At 44.0% G+C, this 20305-nt stretch overlaps 1 protein-coding gene across 2 annotated transcripts; it reads right to left on the reverse strand.

The window, feature by feature from the left end:
• Positions 1-3558: 3558 nt before the first annotated feature.
• On the reverse strand, positions 3559-20005 carry LOC121359993 (tRNA selenocysteine 1 associated protein 1). Of its 2 annotated transcripts, XM_041479431.1 has the most exons (10): positions 19831-19987; positions 17059-17135; positions 16840-16937; positions 16015-16114; positions 13489-13541; positions 12728-12859; positions 9725-9844; positions 8096-8258; positions 7122-7155; positions 3559-4940 (listed from the first exon to the last, which is right to left on the reverse strand). In XM_041479431.1, the coding sequence occupies exons 3-10, from the start codon at positions 16923-16925 to the stop codon at positions 4804-4806; spliced, it is 825 nt and encodes a 274-aa protein (XP_041335365.1). In that variant the 5' UTR covers positions 16926-16937; positions 17059-17135; positions 19831-19987; the 3' UTR covers positions 3559-4803. The 2 variants fall into 2 exon arrangements, with proteins under 2 accessions (XP_041335365.1, XP_041335364.1); XM_041479430.1 differs by lacking the exon at positions 17059-17135 and having other exon boundaries at positions 19831-20005.
• Positions 20006-20305: the final 300 nt, after the last annotated feature.

The following is a 20305-nucleotide window of genomic DNA, read 5'->3' on the forward strand; positions in this document are numbered from 1 at the left end:
GGGGGGAACACCACCCTCGGGGAACAGAAGGAAAGGTTCTTGGAAACAGAAGTCTGTTTGCCAACACAATACCTCTGTAAATCTCCTGGTTCATGGTTCATAATTCATGGAAAGGATTTAAAATGGCAGCACCTGTCAATGGGCTGGAAGGGAGTGCTGGAACAGCTGCTGGTGCTGATGCTGAAGGCACAACCATAGTGGGAAATCAGCTGGAAAAGCCTGAGAGTGCTTCCTACCTAAGTCCTGGAGAAAGGGCAAAAAGGATGGTCATGTTTTAATCTGTTCTGAGCAAACAAACAGATGAAAAAATTCCCAGTGTTCAGCAATGACATTTTGAGTTGGTAATTCCCTCCAGACATGGCAGATCAGCAACAAAATAAACACTCACCCACTTAAGGCCAAGTCTGGGAACGAGCCCCAAACTTTTTGTGGCCAAACCCTCCCCAAAACAGTCCTTGCCAAAGCTGTCAGGGACAAGGTACAAGCAGCTGCTCCCATTCTCCTCCTCCATGGATCTCACAGCTGCTCCGCCAAGTCATGAGGCAATCCCTGGAGTCTCCTTGGCACAGTCACTGATACAGTGTGAGCCTAAAAATCATGTCAAATCCTAGGGCAGAGTAAATCCTGGGAGATTACTGTAGGAAAAATCATCCAAAAAATCCCAAAAATTCAAACCTTGGCAAACACTGCTTGGGAAGAAACTCTTCCAAATGCTGAACTGGGAGAATCCCCAAAGAGGAGCAATGAAAAGCACTGGATGCCCAGCAGACCTCAGCCTGCCAAAACCAGATGGATGGAGATCCAAGAGTGGCAGAGAAAAATCCCACCGCATGTCCACGGTCAGCGAAGCCCTGATGAAACCTCCCGAGGATCTCGCACCAGCCTCTTGCACAGCACAGGACACAGAGCACATGCTGGAAGAGGCTGCAGTTCCAGCACCCGACAGATGGGAGCAGAGGATGCACAGAGATGTGAAAACGATGTCAGGAAAAGCAGGCGTGCAAGAACGATCCAGGTAGATTGTTGTGCCCATGGCTCCCTGGGACACATCCAGGGGCCGAAGCAAGTCTTGGCCATGGTCAGCTCTCAACTCTACCAACTGTGCTATCCACCATTGCTTCTTCTCTGGAAATTTTACAGCAGAATCAGTATGATCTTTGAATGATAGAATCATGCAACATCCTGATTTGGAAGGGACCCACATGGATCATCAAATCCAACAGAACTGCACAGAACACCCCGAGAATCCCACCACATGCCTGGGAAAAATGAGTGTGTGCTGAGCAGGACCCCAAACACCTTCTTAAAAAACTGACTGCTCTTGGAAAAACCATTTTGACTTGGAATGACTGCTAAGGAAGAAAAAAAAGGAGGTATTTTTGAAAAAATACTCTAACCAGGAAAAAAAAGAAAGTGAGCTCTGTCAGTGACATTTCCTGAAGCAGCTCTATCAGTTTCTGCTGCTGCATTTCAAATTCACACCCCATCCTGCCACTGAATTAGTTTGATGGTTAAGCAAATCCCAAGTTAAATCCAGAAATGGGTGTATTCAGTAAGCTTTACAAGATCACTGGGAGATAGCAAGGCTGGACAGTAAAAATTTGTGTCAGATCTTCTTCAGCAAAAGCTGAAGGTTAACAAGCCAGTAATGAGATACCCAGTACAGAAAGATTAGAGTCAAATATTTATCTCTGTTGCTCAAAAGGAATTTAGAGAAATTCCTAAGGGTGTTGTGTATGTCTCAGTGTGTGGGATATGAACCTGTCTCCAGAAACTGATCCAAGTAACAGGAATTTTCTCTAGTCAGACTCACATGGAAAAAAAAAAAAAATCACTGTCAGCTCCTCTTATCATTTGCTAAAGAAATGCTTCCAGACTCCTCATCCCTTTGGAAGCAGGTCAGGATCGTCCCCAGGCCACCCCAATGTGTATGGTCATGCTTTTAATTAAACACGGACTAATAGCAAGAGGCCCCCCCACAGCCTCAGAGCTCAGCCTTTGGAAATCACCACTCTGTGTCTTAAAACACCCGTGTCCCACCAGCTCTGCTGAACATTCCCAGTCTGTGTAACTCAAATGGGAATAGAGTCCCCACAATTTAATCTAAATTGGAGGATCGCATCTTCGTCAAAGAACACAGTAAGAACATTTGAGTTGTTTTTGGAATTGCTATAAACCTTGCCTGCTGAAGGGCAGAGTGCTTCTTGATCTCTGTTGCCAATATGGATGCACTTTTCAGGAGCTGTGATATGATCTGCCTTGGACTTCTTGTCTTCAGCACTTAGAGATAAAAGCAGAATTTACCTTACTACATGGAGTCCTTGTCTTTTATCCTGTGTGACAATAAATGGTAATTAATCTAGGCTTTTCCTGCAGCCATCCAGGAGAAACAAAATCCCACACTCTGACTGGGATTCCAAAAGGCAAACCTTACAAATCCCAGGATGTGGCTGTTTTGTAGCTCCATATAAAAGCCTCTCCTGTGCTTCATACACAGCAATAATGGCCAGGAGCTGAAAATGAACATTAAGAAGAGTAAGTGATATGAAAAAAAAACAAAAATCCAGACCCAAACAAACAGCTGCAAACAACCTTGGCTGAGATTCTTCCAACCAACACAAAAAGCCTGGCTCGTCCTTCCAGGGAATGAGGCCCAGAGCTTCACATCAACCTCTCCCCTGAAACAAAAGCTGGAGCTATTTTGAGCGCTGCAGCACCAGTAAACAGGAGTCAGCAGGTCATCTCTACTGGCTTCTGCACTCCCCAATTATTCCTCACAAGGGTCTGTACATGCCCAGCTCTCCCACGAATTAGGGGTTAGGGTGGGTTGGACTAATATATACCATTTTTCTTTCCACCACAAAACAAAAGCAGAGAGCAAAAGGATTTTCCCAAAGGTTGCTGTCTGATCCCTGATAACCTGCTCTTCTCTCCTCTAGAGACACTTGCATGGACATAGTTTATCCAGGCATTAGGGAATACTCCACAGACAGCAATGCTGGGCAGATGAGAACAGCAGAATAAATTTATATTGATAAATAAATGTGGCTTCACCCCCTGGAGCAAACTGGGATGGCTACACTGTAAAAGCCAAAATTCATGGAGGTAGGAAAAGACAACTCCAAAATAGGAGAAGGGCGGGCACACAGGGCAGCACAGTAACAGAATGATCTAGAAAGTCTTTTAAATGCCCTTCTTTACATCATTTCTGCAATGCCACTCTGCTGAACTTCCTGAGAAGAGGGGGTCTTGAGCTGAGCAGCCACATTAGAGAATATAAAGCTCTGCTCTCTTCCACCTCTGCTGCTTCTGAAACTCCTGGCATACACAGGGAACATTCCTTTCCTTACATTCAGAGCAGCTGAAGGTGAGACAGCAGCACAGTGAGGGGCACAGCATGAGAAAAATTCAAAGCAGATGAGAACGCAGGAGTCCAGCAGTCCTCTAGCTCACTCGAACTCCAGTCACATCACCAATCCCTTCACATCCCACTTCCAGTTAATAAAAAAAACCATAGACTGACAAATAGGTCATAATTATGGACACAAACAAAGGTGTAGTAGAAGTAGCTTTATCAAAGTATTTAAATTTTGTGGCAAATCTCTGCATCAACATGGGCAGGGAGGCAACGAAATGCTCTGCAGTAGCAATTTCAGTTACCAAACTATTCCTTGGACAGACATTTATTACAGGTAGTTTCTCTGTTCCTACTTCTCCAAGAGTTTAAGGCACAAAAGCCTGAAAAAGGGCTTATAACATGTATATAAGTGCTATTATTTTCACTTTCACCTCTAATGCAACATATCAGCTTAAATATATTGCTTGTCCATCCAGCTTATACAACATCCAGTAGAAAACTGCTTTCCAAGTTAACAAGCATTTGCTGCACAATATATCAACGCAATTGCTCTGACCCGTTTTTGCTGCAAGATCTTTAGTTTCTTTCTGATTGGACAGTGGAAGACACTACAAAATCTCAACTTCTCAATGAGACCATCAAGGTGTGTCCACAATAAAAAAAATAAAGGCATGATACACAAAATAACATTTAAATATGGTTGCTGAGAGAAGTGTTTTAAACTGCTGGTTCATGGGGAATTATTTCCTCATACACAGGTGGAAAAGCAGGCCAGGTGTGCAAGGTATCATCAGGTAAAAGCTTTATAACACTCCTTTCTGTCTTTTTTCTCCGAAGTGCTCTTTGGGTTGATTGCTTAAGAATATCAAACTTGCAAGCTCAAGATCACAGCTTAAGTTAACCACAACATAAGCTTTCATCACATGCTCAAGTTACAGCAACCTTACCCAGTCACTGGAAAGATTTTGAGACATTTTAGTGGTGTCCAACAATGATCTTTTTTGAAATAACTCATTCGTGAGCGTTGGGTCAAATGACTTAAGACAGTTGAATGGGCAGCAAAGCAGAAAGATGGGCAGGAACCAAAATGCAAAGGGTAATTTTACTTAAAAGACCAACTTTTTTATTGTACGATGGAGTAGAGTCTCTCTCCTGTGCCATCTTGCTGAGTTTATAAATTACAATTCCCAGTAAGTATTAAGGGTTCATTTCAAGACAAAAGGAATAAAACTGTTGCAGTTCTAATCTTCACCATGAATAAAGGTTACTGTGATGCTCCTACAATACTTGTTCTCTACAGGAAAGGCCACAGTCCTCCTGTACTCCGAGTACCTGACCTGGGTGGGGAAAGGGCCACCCCTCACAGCTGCAGGATCCGGGGGCAGAGTAACAGTCTGGAGCACATGGGGAGGATGTCTCACAGACACAACGCCTCAGCAACGAGGCTATAACACAGCTGGGATCTCTGATGAGACAGTGTCCAAAGGCTGCCAATGACAGTCCATCAAGGCATCATAGAGCTCTTCACTCTGTTCCATAAACTGCTTGTTTGCTTCGTGGACATCTAACTGAGGTGTGGGATCTATGGGAGGAAAGACAGACAAATAGGTCACACATCAAAGGTGTTCAGAAAAAACCCACCCTGTAAACAAGTTGGTATATTAAAACAAACATGGGAGGAGTCTCAGTATCTCCAGGGCAGGTGTCAGAGGATAATGCCAGACTCTGTTCAGTGATGCCCACTGACAGGACAAGGAGCGACCACCTCAACATGAACAAGAAGTTATTTTCATGGAGGGTGGCACAGTACTGGAACAGCTTCCCAGGGAGGGTGTGGAGTCTCCCTCTCTGGAGACATTCCAAACCCACCTGGATGTGTTCCTGTGTCCCATACTCTAGGTAAACCTGCATAAGCAGGGAATTGTTCTGGATGATCTCCAGAGGTCCTCCCAACCCCAAGTATTCTGTGATTCTGTGAGTCACCAAACATTCCCAGCACTTGCCCAGTGATAAACCTGACCAGATCAGTCCTACCCAATCTCTCTGCAACGAGATAAGGAATAACTACATCCAAACATGTCCCTTTTTACAACAGTGATTGCCCCACAGAACAGCCAGTGGAGGGAACACACACCTGCACCTCACAGCCCAGTGCAGCCACCTGCACTGCCAGAAAGGGCTTGGCCGGATGGAAAGGGCAGAAGCAGAGGTAGAGGCACCCATTCCCTTCTGCTCCCTCCACTGTGAGGTCACAAATGATGGATGGACAGATGGATGCGAGCATCCTGTGCTGCTGCAAGCAGACACCAGAGCTCACTGCTAAAGCCTCCAGCAGTTCAAAGCTGGAGTCACAGTTAGGAATGAAGGGAGTGTCAGTGGCACCACAGCATCATAGTGAGCATAGCCATATTTTACATTTGGAAGAAATGTTTGAAAAGCATTTTGGAGCTGGACAAAAAGCGTGCAGGTCCAATCCTGCTGCTCCAAATGCACAGTGATGGACTCCCCAAACCCCTGTAGGGTGTAAAGCTCACCTGACAACACTGGCAACCCAAAGCTCAGGTTCTCAGAGTAGCATAATCACAAAGGTCAGTGAATGACTCTCAGTACAAAGCTGAATGAATGGAAAGACTCTAAAACACATCAGGAATAAAATGTTTGTAAACATGTAACTTCCCTGTGAGGGAGGTGAGGCCCTGGCACAGGTTGCCCAGGGAAGCTGTGGTTGCCCCATTTCTTTAAGTGTCCAAGGCCAAGTTGGACAGGGCTTGGAGTGACCTGGTCAAGTGGAAGGTGTCCCTGCCCATAGCATGAGGTGGATAAAGATGTCTTTGGAAGTTCCTTCCCACCCAAACCATTCCAGGATTCTATGTTTGGTTTTAGCTACATCATGTAACACATTACAGGAGAAGAGATTTAAGGAAAAGGAATGATACAGTGACAATACATTAATTCAGTTTCCTACAAAGGTAGGAATCTTTCATTTAATCAACCAGAAAAAGAAATATCCAGAGAAATCCCATTCTAGTCCTGGTATGTTTGCTTCAGCAAAAGGAAATCTCTCCTAGAATGCTTTTAAGAGCCATTAACAGCTTCCACACACATCAGCACTCATACCTGTGGATCCTGTAGATCTGTTACTATGTAATTTTAATTTTTTTTTTTTTTTTAAAGAATAGAGTAAAATACACTGCATAGTGTGTATTGCACTCAAGACAGAAATCTGGAATGGCTGGCATGAAATGATAGTTTCTTGCATCAATAAATGAAAGCTACTTGTACAGGTGTCTAAAATCCCTGATCTGGTTTAGTGACCCATTTCAAGCAACAACTGCTTGAAATATTTTGTCAGTGTGGTGACTAATATTATTCCCTTTTACTTGTAAACTTAAAGCACAGTGAACTATTCTGGGCTCTAAATGTCAATATTTTATAGAAAAACAGAATATCTACTTTTTTCTTGGTAGCATAGCAGAAAAAGAAACCCTAGTAAAAAAAAGATTAACGTTTCAGTACTTCAGAAGATTAAAATCTCAGTGCTGGGAAAGTCAAACAGTTTCAGTCCTCACCAGGTTCAGACTAAGAGCAGCAACAGTAAAACCAGGATGCAACTGTTGTAGGCGATAGTAACCCACAAATTTTCTCAGATTTACTCGAAGATAAAGGTATATTATAAATTGAAATTAGGGCCAATTTGAGAAAGTCTATCTCCAAGCAGTGCAGAACATACAGACAACTTCAATACAGAATTTGAGAAACATACCTTCCAATGCATCCTCACCAACTTCTTCATATGTCTGCAAGGAAAAACAAACCCCTTAGGACAGTGAATAATTATCTTTTCTTTTACAAGCATGGCTTGTTGATTAGTACTGTCAGAGACTGACTTTTATACTGGAGTTATTACTGTCAGAGTACTGTCAGATACTGACTTTTATACTGGAGTCATTACAACAGAATTCTTCACACATAAGCCTGTGTTCCACTCCTAATACTCCTTGGGTGAGATCTTACACTAAACATCTATCAGAGGCAGTTCTTGAAATTCCAGGGTTGAAGTGGGGTGACTGTTCTGATGCATTCTATCCTTTATAACAAAGTTTATGAAGGATCCCAAAGGCATTCTGAGCACTGCCTGTACCAAGAGAATTCTTCTACCATCCCAACTGTACTAAGAGACCCTTTGTGTCCTCCAGATTTTTTTTTAACCTCAGCAATATACTCTCCATAAGGCAACAGGACACACCAGGGGCTAAACACTAAATAGTAGCTATATTAAAACTTCATCATGAAGAGGTATATACTAAGATCCCTTGGTGTGCTCAGTTTGGAGCAGAGCAGACTGAGGGCAGAGCTCATTAGGGTCTGCAGCTCCTCCTGAGCGACAGCTCCGATTTCTGCTCTCCATAACCAGGGACAGGACCTGAGAGAATGTCTGGAGCTGTGTCAGGAGAGGGTCAGGCTGGATATCCGGAAAAGATTCTTCCCCCAGAGGCAGCTTGGGCACTGAACAGACTCCCCAGGGAATGGTCACAGTCCCAAGGCTGCCTCAGCTCCAGGAGCCTTTGAACAATGCTCTCAGGCACAGGATGGGATTGTTGGGGTGTCCTGGGCAGGGCCAGGAGTGGGACTCAATGATTCCTGTGGGTCCTTTCCAGCTCAGGACATTCTGTGTGATTCTCAAAGCTGAAGATGAATCCCACCTTTGGAATCTCTGGTGTTTTTGTGCTGCCCTACCTGCATGGTGCTCTGTGTGTAGCCATACTGGGGGTAGCTGTAGCTGTAACTGCCCGTGTTCTGGTCATACCCCCACTGAGCGTAGTAGTTGTGATACTGTTGGTAATACTGGTTGTAGTTATAGCTGTACATCTGATTGTACTCCGTTGGTTTCACACGATTACTTCAAAAAATAAAGCAGGATAAAAATAGCAATAAAATAGCAATAAACCATTTTTTAAAAATTGCAATAAAATAGTGCAGAACAAGTATGAAAAAAGCAGTGAAATAGCTTAAGATACAATGTGGTAAAGAGACAAGGCTTAGTCTAACAAGCAAATTTCAATCTTTAAAATATATTCACTATTTACTGCAGCAATATTTATTATTTGCATATATTTGCATAAATAAGTGGTTTAAATTTAATACCTTTTCCTGTATTCATATTCCTCTTCATTAATAAACATTACTTTCATTCATTATGAGCTAATTGGGTATCACTTCCTGGCTTTGGGAAGGGAAGAGTTCAGGACTATGAGCTTCAGTTTAGAAAAATCCTGAACCACAATCCAGATACTGGAGTCCCTTCTTCCATCTGGTAAAGAGGATGAAGTTAAGTGATCTGCAGTTTTCTGAGAGAAAGAACTGAGTCTTGCTTTACACGAAAAGTTAAAGACTTAAAGGCTGGCAAAAAACCTCAAGTTTTCTTTTGTAAGAATGGAAAAAACTCTCCCTTCTGCCACTGTCATTCAGAAACCTAAGCAAGAACTCGTCCTCTTTCTCTCTGAACTGGATGATCTTCAATGCACAGACTTGAAAAAGTTCATGAAATAAGAACTACTAGAAATCAAAAAATAAACTTAAATACCCTGAGAACTGACTAAAATTCCTATTCCTTGCCACTTTATGAACTGGCAACATTCCCAAGGAACACCATTCCACCTAGCTATCAAGATTTGAAATAATGAGATGACAAATATTATTTGGAAATGAAAATATGTCACACATACAGCTATTTCTACTAATGATGAAATTAGTGAGAAGCAGGAAGAAGGAAACACTAATTTTCTCACCACAATGCACCCATTTTTTCTGCTTTTCTCTTCCTTTTCCCCCCCCAGCCTTATGAGGTCACTGAAAATCTAAATATTATTCAAATAGGGAGCAATTACTATGATTCGTATTACCCTAGTGCTACGAGCCCCAAGTCAGACCAGGATCTCATTGTATCAGGTTCTGAACAAACACAGAAAAAAAAGTTAATACCTGCCCCAAAAGTCTTATATGTAGTAGACATCATAATAGAATTAGCAAGATAGTTGAGCTTTGCTATCCAGACATCATCAAGAAGATTTAAACTATTTCAATTTAATGCAAAGGAACATACATTTTAAAAACAATCACATTTAACTACAGTGTGTGCATGTATACAGATTTAATAATATATACAATTCAAAACAGTGTAAAATGCTTAGTCTTGAACTAATGTTATAATTTCTTTGAACTCCTGGGCATTCTGATACTCCCCATATTCATAGTTATTCTTTCATTTTGTGATGGAGACATCCAGGACATGTATTCAAAGCACTAAAAGGGATTTAAAACCAGATGTGATTTTTCATATAAATGTCCAGCTGTTCTTCTACTCACACTTTTGGTATAGCCACACTCAAGCGTACAGGTTTAGAGCCCAACCCCACAGCTCCCTGACACTCTGTCAGTGCTCTCTTCTGTTCCAGTTCATCTGTGAATTTCACGAACCCGTAACCTCTGCAGAGACACAGAAAAACTCACACAAAACCAACCCCAAAGAGTAAGGCCACGTTATAAAAATTAGTTACAGTGAAGTTTGATTTGGTTTGAGAAACACAGTGAATAAAAATGTTCATTAGGGCTGTTGTCCCTGCTCTTGGGAGAGATGAAATTATTCTGCCTTCCAGTTGCTTTTCCAGAATGCCTGAAGCCACACGTCCAAGCTCTGGCAGTACTTTCAAAGGTTTGTCAATGTAAAGTAGTTCTTGTGCCAGTGGATTCTGGGGAACTGGAAGTGAACTGACACAAGCCATGTTGAAATGCGTGAACTGACACATGACAAAGCCCCAAATCTCTGCTGGGAGGATACTGATAAGCTCAAGAGCACAGCTGGAACAGGGACAGCATATCCAGAAACCCTGGACTCTGCAACAGGTTTTCTGTCAGCCAGACAGAAAACTCCAACTCCCTCCAACCCCAACAGTCCTTTGCGTGGGATTTTGATGCTGTAGTGAGTCAGAAGCAATGCAACAGCATCCAAGAGGGCAGTGCCAGGATCCCATCATGGGATGGGCTGCCTAACGCAGCAGAAAGATCAAAGACTTAGGTGTGGGAGGGTAAGAGGAATCCATCTAAGCAAAGGAAGAAGTTTGGGAGGGAAGGGCTTGTCTACCTGGGGAAAAGAACGAGCCGTAAGCAAGGGTGTAAATTTTCAGTGCATTATCTATTCTGTGGGAACTGCTACACACCAAGTAATGTGCTATTTTGAAAGCAGCATCACCTACTACTCATGGGAGGTCCCCACTGGCAGCTATTTCAGAGCAGTTCATGCCCCAGAAAATGCAGTACCTTGCACAGCAAGCTCCACATGCAAGATATATAAATATCTTACTTATATATATACACACATATACATACAGGTATGGATGTATCCTCCTCACAAAAAGACCAGATCAAAGCTTAGACTTATCTACATAGAAACTAGATTATTAAATACAAGCAAAACTCTACACAGACCCACGTTCATTTAACTTGCCCTCTGCCAAAGGACTATGGCAAATTAATCCAGTGCAAGTCAACTTCTAAGTCAGTTTAAGGTGTTCACACACAAACCCAACTAAGTTTCTAAGCTACCGAAAGACTCCTCCAGATTTTCAGATGGCACCAGGAGTGTGTAAGAGAAACTGAGAAGACTGGCAGTTCCAAAATAGAGACAGATAGAGATGGAAGTGGTGTACAGCAATAGATGCTGCGTGCTGCAAGGGAGGCAGTGATTCTTCCAAGTCTTCCAGACACTGATTCTTCCAACTCTTCCAGACATTTAGCTTTTCCACAACAACGGCTAAACCATTGGTGAGGAAAGAAATAATTTCTTCCTGGCCAGGACCTCCCTGCAGACCTTCTGTCCTGCCCCTGAAGTTTGGAAAAGCCCCAGCACCTGCACCCTCAGCACAAAGCAGAGAAGTAGGCACAGCACCACACTCCAAGCTCCTCTCCTGTCTGAACAAGAGTGCTGGGAGGAGGCCTTCCTGATCCACCAGCCCTGGCTGGAAGGGCCAGGGCTTCACTGGGCATGTCCACAAGCCCTAAGCTCCTCTCTCACATAACACTGACATCTGCAGATGCCTCAGCTTTGAGCAACTGCACAAGTCCCAACAAAGCCCCTGGCACCAACACTCTGGCGCTGCCAGGGGAGACAGCTTTGCTCTTCCCAGAAACAGGACTCTAAGTGCCTGCTCTTCCCCCACTTCCCAAGCTGCCACAGATTCCTCTTCCTTGAGGTCTGCAGCTATGCACAGCTCCCAAAACCCAACGAATAGTCCAACCTGCTGCACCAACACCTGTTCTATAGAGAGAGACTGAAGCAGGTGCAGCACAACAGGAACTGTGGGGTTTACATTGAGGAGGAGCAGAAGTCACACAGAGCCCAACCCAGCAGTGTCCGTCCCAGGGGAGGTGGCAATGACAGCATGAGGACCCCACAGCCACACAGACTGAGTAGCTCTGCAAGAGGTTCAAGATGCACATTAAGAGAAACTTCATGACTGGGGAGGAGCGCAGCTCTGGAACAGGCTGCCCAGACAGACTGAATTAACTCCATCCTGGGAGGTTTTCCAGGCTACACAATCCATGGATGATATGATCTAGCGCTGGCTGCAGTCCTGTTAGGAGCTGGACCAGAGACCTCCAGAGATTCCTTCAAACCAACCTGTCTAAGACTGAGAAACCCCATATGAGAAGGTGGAGGGACCTACAACCACAGCCTATATCTTATCCCAACATTCTCACAGGTGTTATATCACAAAATTGTACTTCACTGAAGCCACGCTCTGCTTTGAAAACAAGGATGCTCACCAACTGCTCCTTCCTCTGGAAAATACAGCTTAATTTCACGCTATTTAGCAAACATTTTAATTACATTAAGAAATCCAACTTTTTGATACCTTTTTTAGCAAGACATTTTCAGGAAAGACAAACAAGGCAGCTACTGAGAACCTGACAGTGAATCATAGCTTTGTGTGCCCTACCCTCTTTGAGAGAAAACTCGTACAGCTCTCACAGGAATATACACTCAATAGCCTAAAGTTTGTAAAGCACAATTCCACCCAAGAGTCCAGGAAGAGAGTGTTTCAAGATTACTTAAGAAATTTTTCAGCATTTTACAAAGTGCAATAACACACAAAGGGCCTCACACTGACAGAGAAGTGACAACACCCATGGTGACTACCAAAACTCAAGCGAACTTCAGACTGAATGGCCAAAACCACAATATTTTAGGATTACTAAACTCTAAGCCAAAAGAAATTCTTCCCCTTGCTGCATTCTGTCTTTCCTGTTGCTACATGTGAAGTTTAAAAAAAAAAAAAAAAAAAAAAAAAAAGTGAATAAAAGACAACTTACTTGGATACTCCTGCCTGGTCCAAAACAACTTTTCCACCTCTACACGATGGATAAACTTTAACAAAAAATTCATATAACATCCCATCATCCACATCAGGAGTCAGGTCTCCCACAAAAAGGGAATATTCTGGACTAAAGACATCAAAAGAAAACCTCTTAAATACAATCATACAAAAAAAAAAAAAAAAAAAAAAGGGACATGCTGAGTGACAGTAGTGACAGTTACCATTTAGCCTAAATATTTGAACTCAAAGAAAAGCGATATTGAAAGACCATTTAATGGAGACTTTAAAGTGCCACCAGTTAAGCTGCTTAACTAAAATTTTGTTTGACACTGCTTTTTCAAGTTAATTGAAGCAGCACAACCAAGCAACTCAATACTGCTTTTTATTTAAAGATTATTTCAATGCTTATTACTCAAAGGATACCTCTGATTTCTAAAATGGCAAGAAAAAAGATCTCATTTACAGATATGCTATTTCCAATACATAGATCTTAAATTATAATACATAGATCTTAAATTATAATATATGAATTAGATACTTTGATGCTACAAAGTTTAAATACCTTAAAGGACACTGGATCAATCTGCTGTGCCACACACACGGCAAAACACAAAACTGGCAGTCTAAGCTCTCTTCCCTCTACTAAAGACTGGCAGTGATGAACTTTGGGTTTACATATTTTGAATACTTTTTGCAAGGCAATTGATAGAGAGACATTAAGCAGGCAAAATTAATATTTAAGTATTGAGCACTTACCTGTTATCAGGCTGTTTTCCATATGTTGCATAATTCAATTTAAATCGTTTCGCCTGAAACAAGGCAAAAATGAATCCATACATTCAAATGTTGTCATGTGAAATCAAGCAATTAGGGAAAAATACAATAAGCTGAATACAGCTTAATGCTGACACATGTTCAATGCCTTCAGGCCAGCCAGTTAAGGTAACAAGCACATTTTTATTTAGCATCAGTACAGATATAATAACAAAAATCAAAATGTGAACAGAGGTAGTAATAACAAATGTTAAATTTCTTCCAATTTTAAGGTCTCAAAATGAAATGACAGTACCACTCCTGGACTTTTGTGATTTAACACAAACACTCACAGACCAGAATCCAACACACTGGAAAATGGAATCAACCTGAGTCTAGAAGTGTGGCTAAATACATGGCTCTGGACATTTAGTAAGATCCAAAATTAAAGGGTTCTGAAAGAACTACACTGGACACTGGAGCCCTCTTTAAATTTTGCATCTGAATTTATTTTTGAAACAAGTTTCCCAGCAGCCCAGATTTGTGCCCTCTGGCACATCTGGAACTCTCTGTCCCCAACCTACCAGACTTTTAGCAACTTTTACCCAACTTACATCTACGTTTAGACCAAGATCTAAGGAGACCAAGATCTTTGAATCAGCTCTTAGAGATCAGGGGCTAATCTCAGGATTTCGGATCCTAAAATCAGGATTTCAGATCACAATCAGAAATGCCTTAGAGATCAGTGTACTTGTTCAGTACAGTGAAGAGCCCTTGTATGATGGATTTCATTCCCTCAAAAACAGGCAAATAATTCTTGGGAAATAGAGCACAGACTTAACTCTAGGCTATAATCCTGTTAGTTGCACACTTGCATTCTCTGGAGCACAGTACTACACAACTTTCTGTGGATCATTTACAAGCTAACACAAAATTTAGGTTCCACTCTGAAGCATTTAGATTTTTTTTTTTTTTTTTTTTTTTTACTCTTCACTGCAATATTCTGGGTTTAAAATCATTAAGACACCTGAGAGTATTTCTAGTTAGATGGGAACTGGGAACACCAAAGCTTGGAAAAGAGAGACAGCACCAGCACCATGTCTCTCTGTTTTTCCTTTAACTGATTCAGTATTTAAAAATAAATAAAAGCACAAGCCACACTCAAGTTTTCTGTAAACAAAATTCTCTAAATGCAAAGGATGAGCTGTGCAGTTGCCCCCTGAGTGCACTGATTTGAGCTGCTTTGGATCTCTGCCTGACATCTGTAATTCTCTCTGTGCATTATGCAAATCATCCTTCCACACAGCACTGTGTTTTGGACAAAACTGTGAAGATGGGTATTCCCAAAACCAAACTTCCATTATTATCTTACTCCTTGCTCTCTTTGTCTTTCCAGTGACTACAGAAGGCATCCAGTATGAGCAGCTTGCCTTAATCATGAGCAAACACGTGAAACAGATCTCTCCAAGCCTCTCATCGACTCCTTTTAACGGGGCACGTCACCCTCTCAGGAACGTTGACTAAATAGCTCAATCTGAACTTCCCAGTCTCCTACTCCAGGTATTAACTACTCTGAAATAGGAATCCATTTACCTTGTATATCACACCATAACTGAGGTGATTCTAGAGCTGCTTTATGAATCAGTCACCCCAGCTACTGCAGCCAACTCCTGTGGGTACAACAGACAGCTGTGTCAGCCGTCCCATTTTAATCTACCACATATTTGAGTCAACATCCTAAAATTAGCCTCTCTGCCTATTCCTCCTCCCTAACTACCCAGCTTTTATGTAGAAGAGATGTTAGTTATGCACTGCAATTATTCAATACTCTGTCTCATTCTCCACTGTAAAGAGGTTTGAGTAGCTTCTGTTTGCTAAGGGCCAAGAACAATGCAAGATTAAAAGTCATGTTTCTCTTGCCAATCAATGTTACTCAAAAGACAGTGTGAATTTGCAAGCTCACCCTGTACGCATGTAACAACACACACAGCTAAATTCTCAGGTTGCCTCATCCCTGAAAGTGTTCAAAGCCTGACTGGATGGGGCTTAGAGCAACTTAGTCTACTGGAAGGTGTCCCTACCCATGGTAGGGGATGAAATATGATAAGCTTTAAGGTACCTTCCAACCCAAACCACTCTGTGACTCCATGATTATACAAAAGGAGAGAGATGGAAAAATTGTGGCAGACATACACTATACTCAAACTAATTTCTTCCTTGTTCTTCTCAGGCTTCTGACTAGTCCAGCTTTGGTAACAGAAGCAATGGTTAGACATAAAAACCATCACACCCCACAACACTTCTACACCTGAATTTTATCTAGACAGTCACAAAGAAATCAGTGCTTTTTCTCAACAATTTTCTAAGCAAGAACATTATCAGTTTTATAGTCATAACTTCTATTCTAAAGCAAAGAAGAATCCCAGTTTGCTAATTATTGAATTTATCTGTAATCATTAAAAATACACATTCTACACTATCTGCCCCTTCCAAATTTTGGTTCTCAACTGTCTGATCCCATTTACTTACCGGTGTAGCACCAGGAAGTGGTTTTCCATTAATTTTGTGTAAACATTTCTCTGCAGTAGCTAGATCTGCAAATTCTACAAAGCAATAGCCTGCTGGAATTCTGAACACACAACACAGAAGAGAAGAGACAAAAGTTATAAACTTAAAACACATTTGATGAGGAAAACTGTATTTTAGATAACTAGTAAGAAATTTGCTATAGTTGCAGCACATAAAAGAGCTTCTTTTTAAAGTATAAATATTAGTTACCAAAGAGAAGCTTGATCTCAAGGGATAGCCCCTACTTACCATAAGTCAGGACAACACAAGCACATAGAAAATGGTTTAGCTTAGTTTACTTCCTACTTTCATTGACTGTCAATTTGCCCACCCAAGTTTAAACTACTAAAAACTGAAATTACAACACTTAAAAGAATAATCAATAAGAATGAAACTACTTTATTCTGCATAAATCACTCCTTTTATTTCAAATGAACTCTAAATGTTTTCTTACTGCTCCAAGTCAGACTTCCCACCTCTGTCAGCATCACACAGCTGCACTACAGACTAGTGACCAAAGCATGGGGAGGTGTAATTCTCAGAGGGATGGAATGAGATACATACACTGCTCTGACTGAGTGCTGGAGCACTGCAGGATGTGGGCCAAACCTTGTCTGTTGAGGGAAGGCTGAAGAGTCAGCAGTGCCCTCTCCATTGCTCTCATCAATATTCACATATTGGTAGCAGCAATGGTGAGAAACTCAAAGGGAAAATTCACTCTGATATGGAAGGACCACAGCGAGGCTTCAGTCCAAATGCACTCGGAGAACAAACAGAAACAGTTACCCTGTCAACCTGTTTCGAATGATTTTTACACTCAGTACAAGCTCTCCCATGGTGGCAAAGGCTCTTGAAACAAAGTTTTCATCCATATAGGGCTCCAGCTATAAAAGCAAAAAAAAAAAAATAAAGAAAGTTAGATCAGGGCATCTACAAAAAAGAGAATATATGTGTCAATGTCCCTCTAAGCAGTTAAAACATTATTGAGAAGGATTTTACCCTTACACTTCAAAAAGAAGACTCATTTAAGAGGGTCGATGCCACTCAAAACCAGCAGGCATGCATGAACCAGGCTCAACAGTCTGCAAAGTGGAACCCAAGAGACAGCATGAATTTCAGAGAACAGGGAGCTTCACAGAAGGACAAAAGCCACTCAGAAACATATAGCAACAAACTAAGCATTCGCTATAGGGAGCAGGGGAGAGGGTGGCAGGCTCCTTCTCCAGGTGCAACTGAAGGCTGGGCCAGCACTGTGGATACACAGGTGTGGCACAACCCTGGGTGGCATGTGGCAGATGACACTGCCCCGTGGAGCTGCGTTAGGGGTCTGCAGAGCTGTGCCTGCCTCACACAACCCCGGAGATACCAGGGCAGCACTCGAGGGAAGCCCTGGAATCGTGTCCCACAGCAGCTCTACACTTCATCCTGCCCATGGGAGCACTGACCATGTTCATGTCACAGGGAAGGACTGCACTGTGCAGGTAAGAGTGCATGTGAACATGCTGGAAAGCAGGTGTCTGTGTGATGTAATGGATTGACAAGTAGGAAAGGGTGCTGGAATTTGCATCAAATATACTATGAGTGAGTGAACAGGGCACCTCTGTGTATAACAGAAACTGGAAGAGGGAACTAACCAAAATGAAAATGGGGAGCAGTGTGTGTGACAGGTAACATGGAGCTGAAAAATGTAGTATAAAATATATATAGCTCCACGTATTTACATGTGTAAGACAGGTGGCTCACGGTAACCTACAGCCCTCAAGTATTTGTGTGTCTGTCAGGTACTATGTGGCTCCACCACTTGTGTGTGTGACAGATTGTGCAGTATGTGAAAGAAGGCGACCATACTGCACTTGCACCTGTAAAAGGCAGCAGATGCCCTGTGGAAGTGAGTGTGAAGCAGAACTGACTTGTCCCAGGAGCAGAGGCAGCACCACTCTGCACAGACGTGCCATGCAGGGTGATCCTCCTGGCTGTGTGTGTGTACAGGAAAGCTGTATTTGTAAAGACAACCAGTTGCTTAGATATGTCCATATGGCTCAAAGAGCCATGGCCTGCCTGTGAGCAGTGATGAAAAAGAAGATGGGCTTTATCACAGAGAGGTGGCAGAAAACCCTCTGTGTGGGGAAAAGGGAGAAAAGACTCCATGAAGTCTCCATGCACGAGCAGAGGTAGTAGAGGACACCCTGATACCGTGGCAAACTGGATGTGCTGAGTGTGTGTGTGGGAGAGAGAAGTACCCAGTGGGATTCTCAAGGATGTGTTGAGCTGTGTGTACACACACACGTGAGCGATGAGGAACACTACGTGCAAGCAGGACTGTGCTGGTGTGAGCTGCAAGAAAGGGGCTGAAGGAAGATGTGTGTCCAAGAAATAGGTGGCAGGGAATTTGTGACACGTACACACATAGTGGAGTGCACACAGGTGTGTACAAATGTGTGGCAGACAGCAAAGACACTACACGCAGTGGTACCGCATGTGCGTGTCACACTGTACCACAGTGGCAGCAATGCAGGCACCACAACATGCTGAGCACACGCACACACGTGCAGCGTGGCTGGGTGGCAGAGCACTACAACATGCTGGGGTGAGTAGACACGTGTGTGAAAGCGTGTGTTCAGCAGTGAGTGTGAAGGACACAGGGGCACAAGAGTGAGGGTGTGCTAAGGGCACACAAGGAACACTGTGGGCTGTGCATCACTGTGAGTGTGCCTACAGTGGGCACGTAAGCGGGCAGCAAGACACCCTTGGGTGAAGAAGCCCCTGTGAGTATGCTTCTTATGGCTGCTCTTCCTGCCAGGTACAGGCAGGAATGAGGGACCTAGCAAGAAGTGTAAGTGCTTTGAATGTGTGTGCATGTAGAAGAGTCAAAATCCCTATGCGGGTGTAAGCGTATGAGGGCAGGTTGTGAGGGATAATCTTGGAAAGGTGCATACAAATGTGCCTACAAGTGTGAGCACAATTAGCAGCACAACCATGAGTGTGTGTAAATGCCTGGCACAATGTAAGCATGTAAATGCCTATAGCAGCTGAGCAGGTAAAACAGCAAATAAATCCTCGAAGGGGAGGATGCATGCAAGTGTACACGCTGTGAGTATGGGAGTAATTGCCTCTTAAGAGTATGGAAGTGTGAGACTTCTTGGTGCCCATGCATGTGTCTGACCGCCAGGGACACTGGTGTAAGTCTGGCTGTGACCTGGCTGCAGGGTCACTCTGGCGGGGTGTGTGAGTGTAACTGCTCACAAATGTGCCTGTCAGCCTGGGGTTTATGCCTGAGTGTGTGTGTCAGGCTGTGTCAGCATGTACAGGAGTGTATGACGTCTCACTTGGGGAGTTTAAGTGTGAATGTTTGAGGGGCTGTGAGGCTGTGCCAGTGAGTGTGGGGGGTCAGTCAGTCAGGGAGAGGGTCAGCTGGTGTCAGGTGTCAGTCAGAGTGAGGGTGTCAGAACTGTGAGGATATCAGTCTGTCGGTTGTTGTGTGGGTGTTAGAGTGTCAGGCAGTCAGAGTAAGGCTGCCAGTTGCTGCAATGGTGTCAGACAGTCAGTGTGATGGTGCCAGAGTGAGGGCATCAATTGGTGTGAGAGTGTCACTCAGTGCGAAGAGTGTCCGTCAATGAGAGGGCGTCAGTCGGTCGGTGGGAGAGTGTCAGTCAGTCAGGCATTGTGCGGGTGCCGGTATCAGCCGGTCAGTGCCTCCCGCGCCACCCCCGGCCCGGCCGCGTACCCCGTAGCCCCGCCGCCCCCCGCACAAAGCCGCGGTCCCAGCCGGACACTCACGTCCCCCATCCACAGGCTGGCGGCCATGCTGCTCCCGCAGGCCCCGCGGCGGGTTCAGCGGGGCCGCGCGTTCCACCTCCCGGCCCGGCCCGGCCCGGCCAGGCCCGGCCCCGCCGCCGCCGCCCCTCTTTCCGTTCCACCCCCGGTGCCCCGGTCCCTCGGTCCCTCCCCCGGTCCCTCCCGCCGCCGCCCGGGCCGGCCCCGCCGCCTCCTCCGCGGCCCCGGCGGGCGGAGAGAGCGGCGCCCCTGCCGCCGCAGCGGCCCCTGGCGGCAGGAGGAGCGACAGCCGCGGGAGGGAGCCGGGGCCGGAGGGCCGGGGTCTGGGGCAATTTAGGGAGGCTGGGGGCAACTGCGGCTGCCTGAGAGGAGGCTGGAGTGAGGTGGGGACCGGTCTCTTCTACAGGGTCTGCAGTGAGAGGGCAAGAGGAAATGGCCTTAAGCTGAGACAGGAGATTCAGATATCAGGAAAAAAAAT

The sequence above is a fragment of the Pyrgilauda ruficollis genome, unplaced genomic scaffold (assembly GCF_017590135.1).
Source record: "Pyrgilauda ruficollis isolate IOZ18807 unplaced genomic scaffold, ASM1759013v1 scaffold48, whole genome shotgun sequence".
Lineage (NCBI taxonomy): Eukaryota > Metazoa > Chordata > Aves > Passeriformes > Passeridae > Pyrgilauda > Pyrgilauda ruficollis.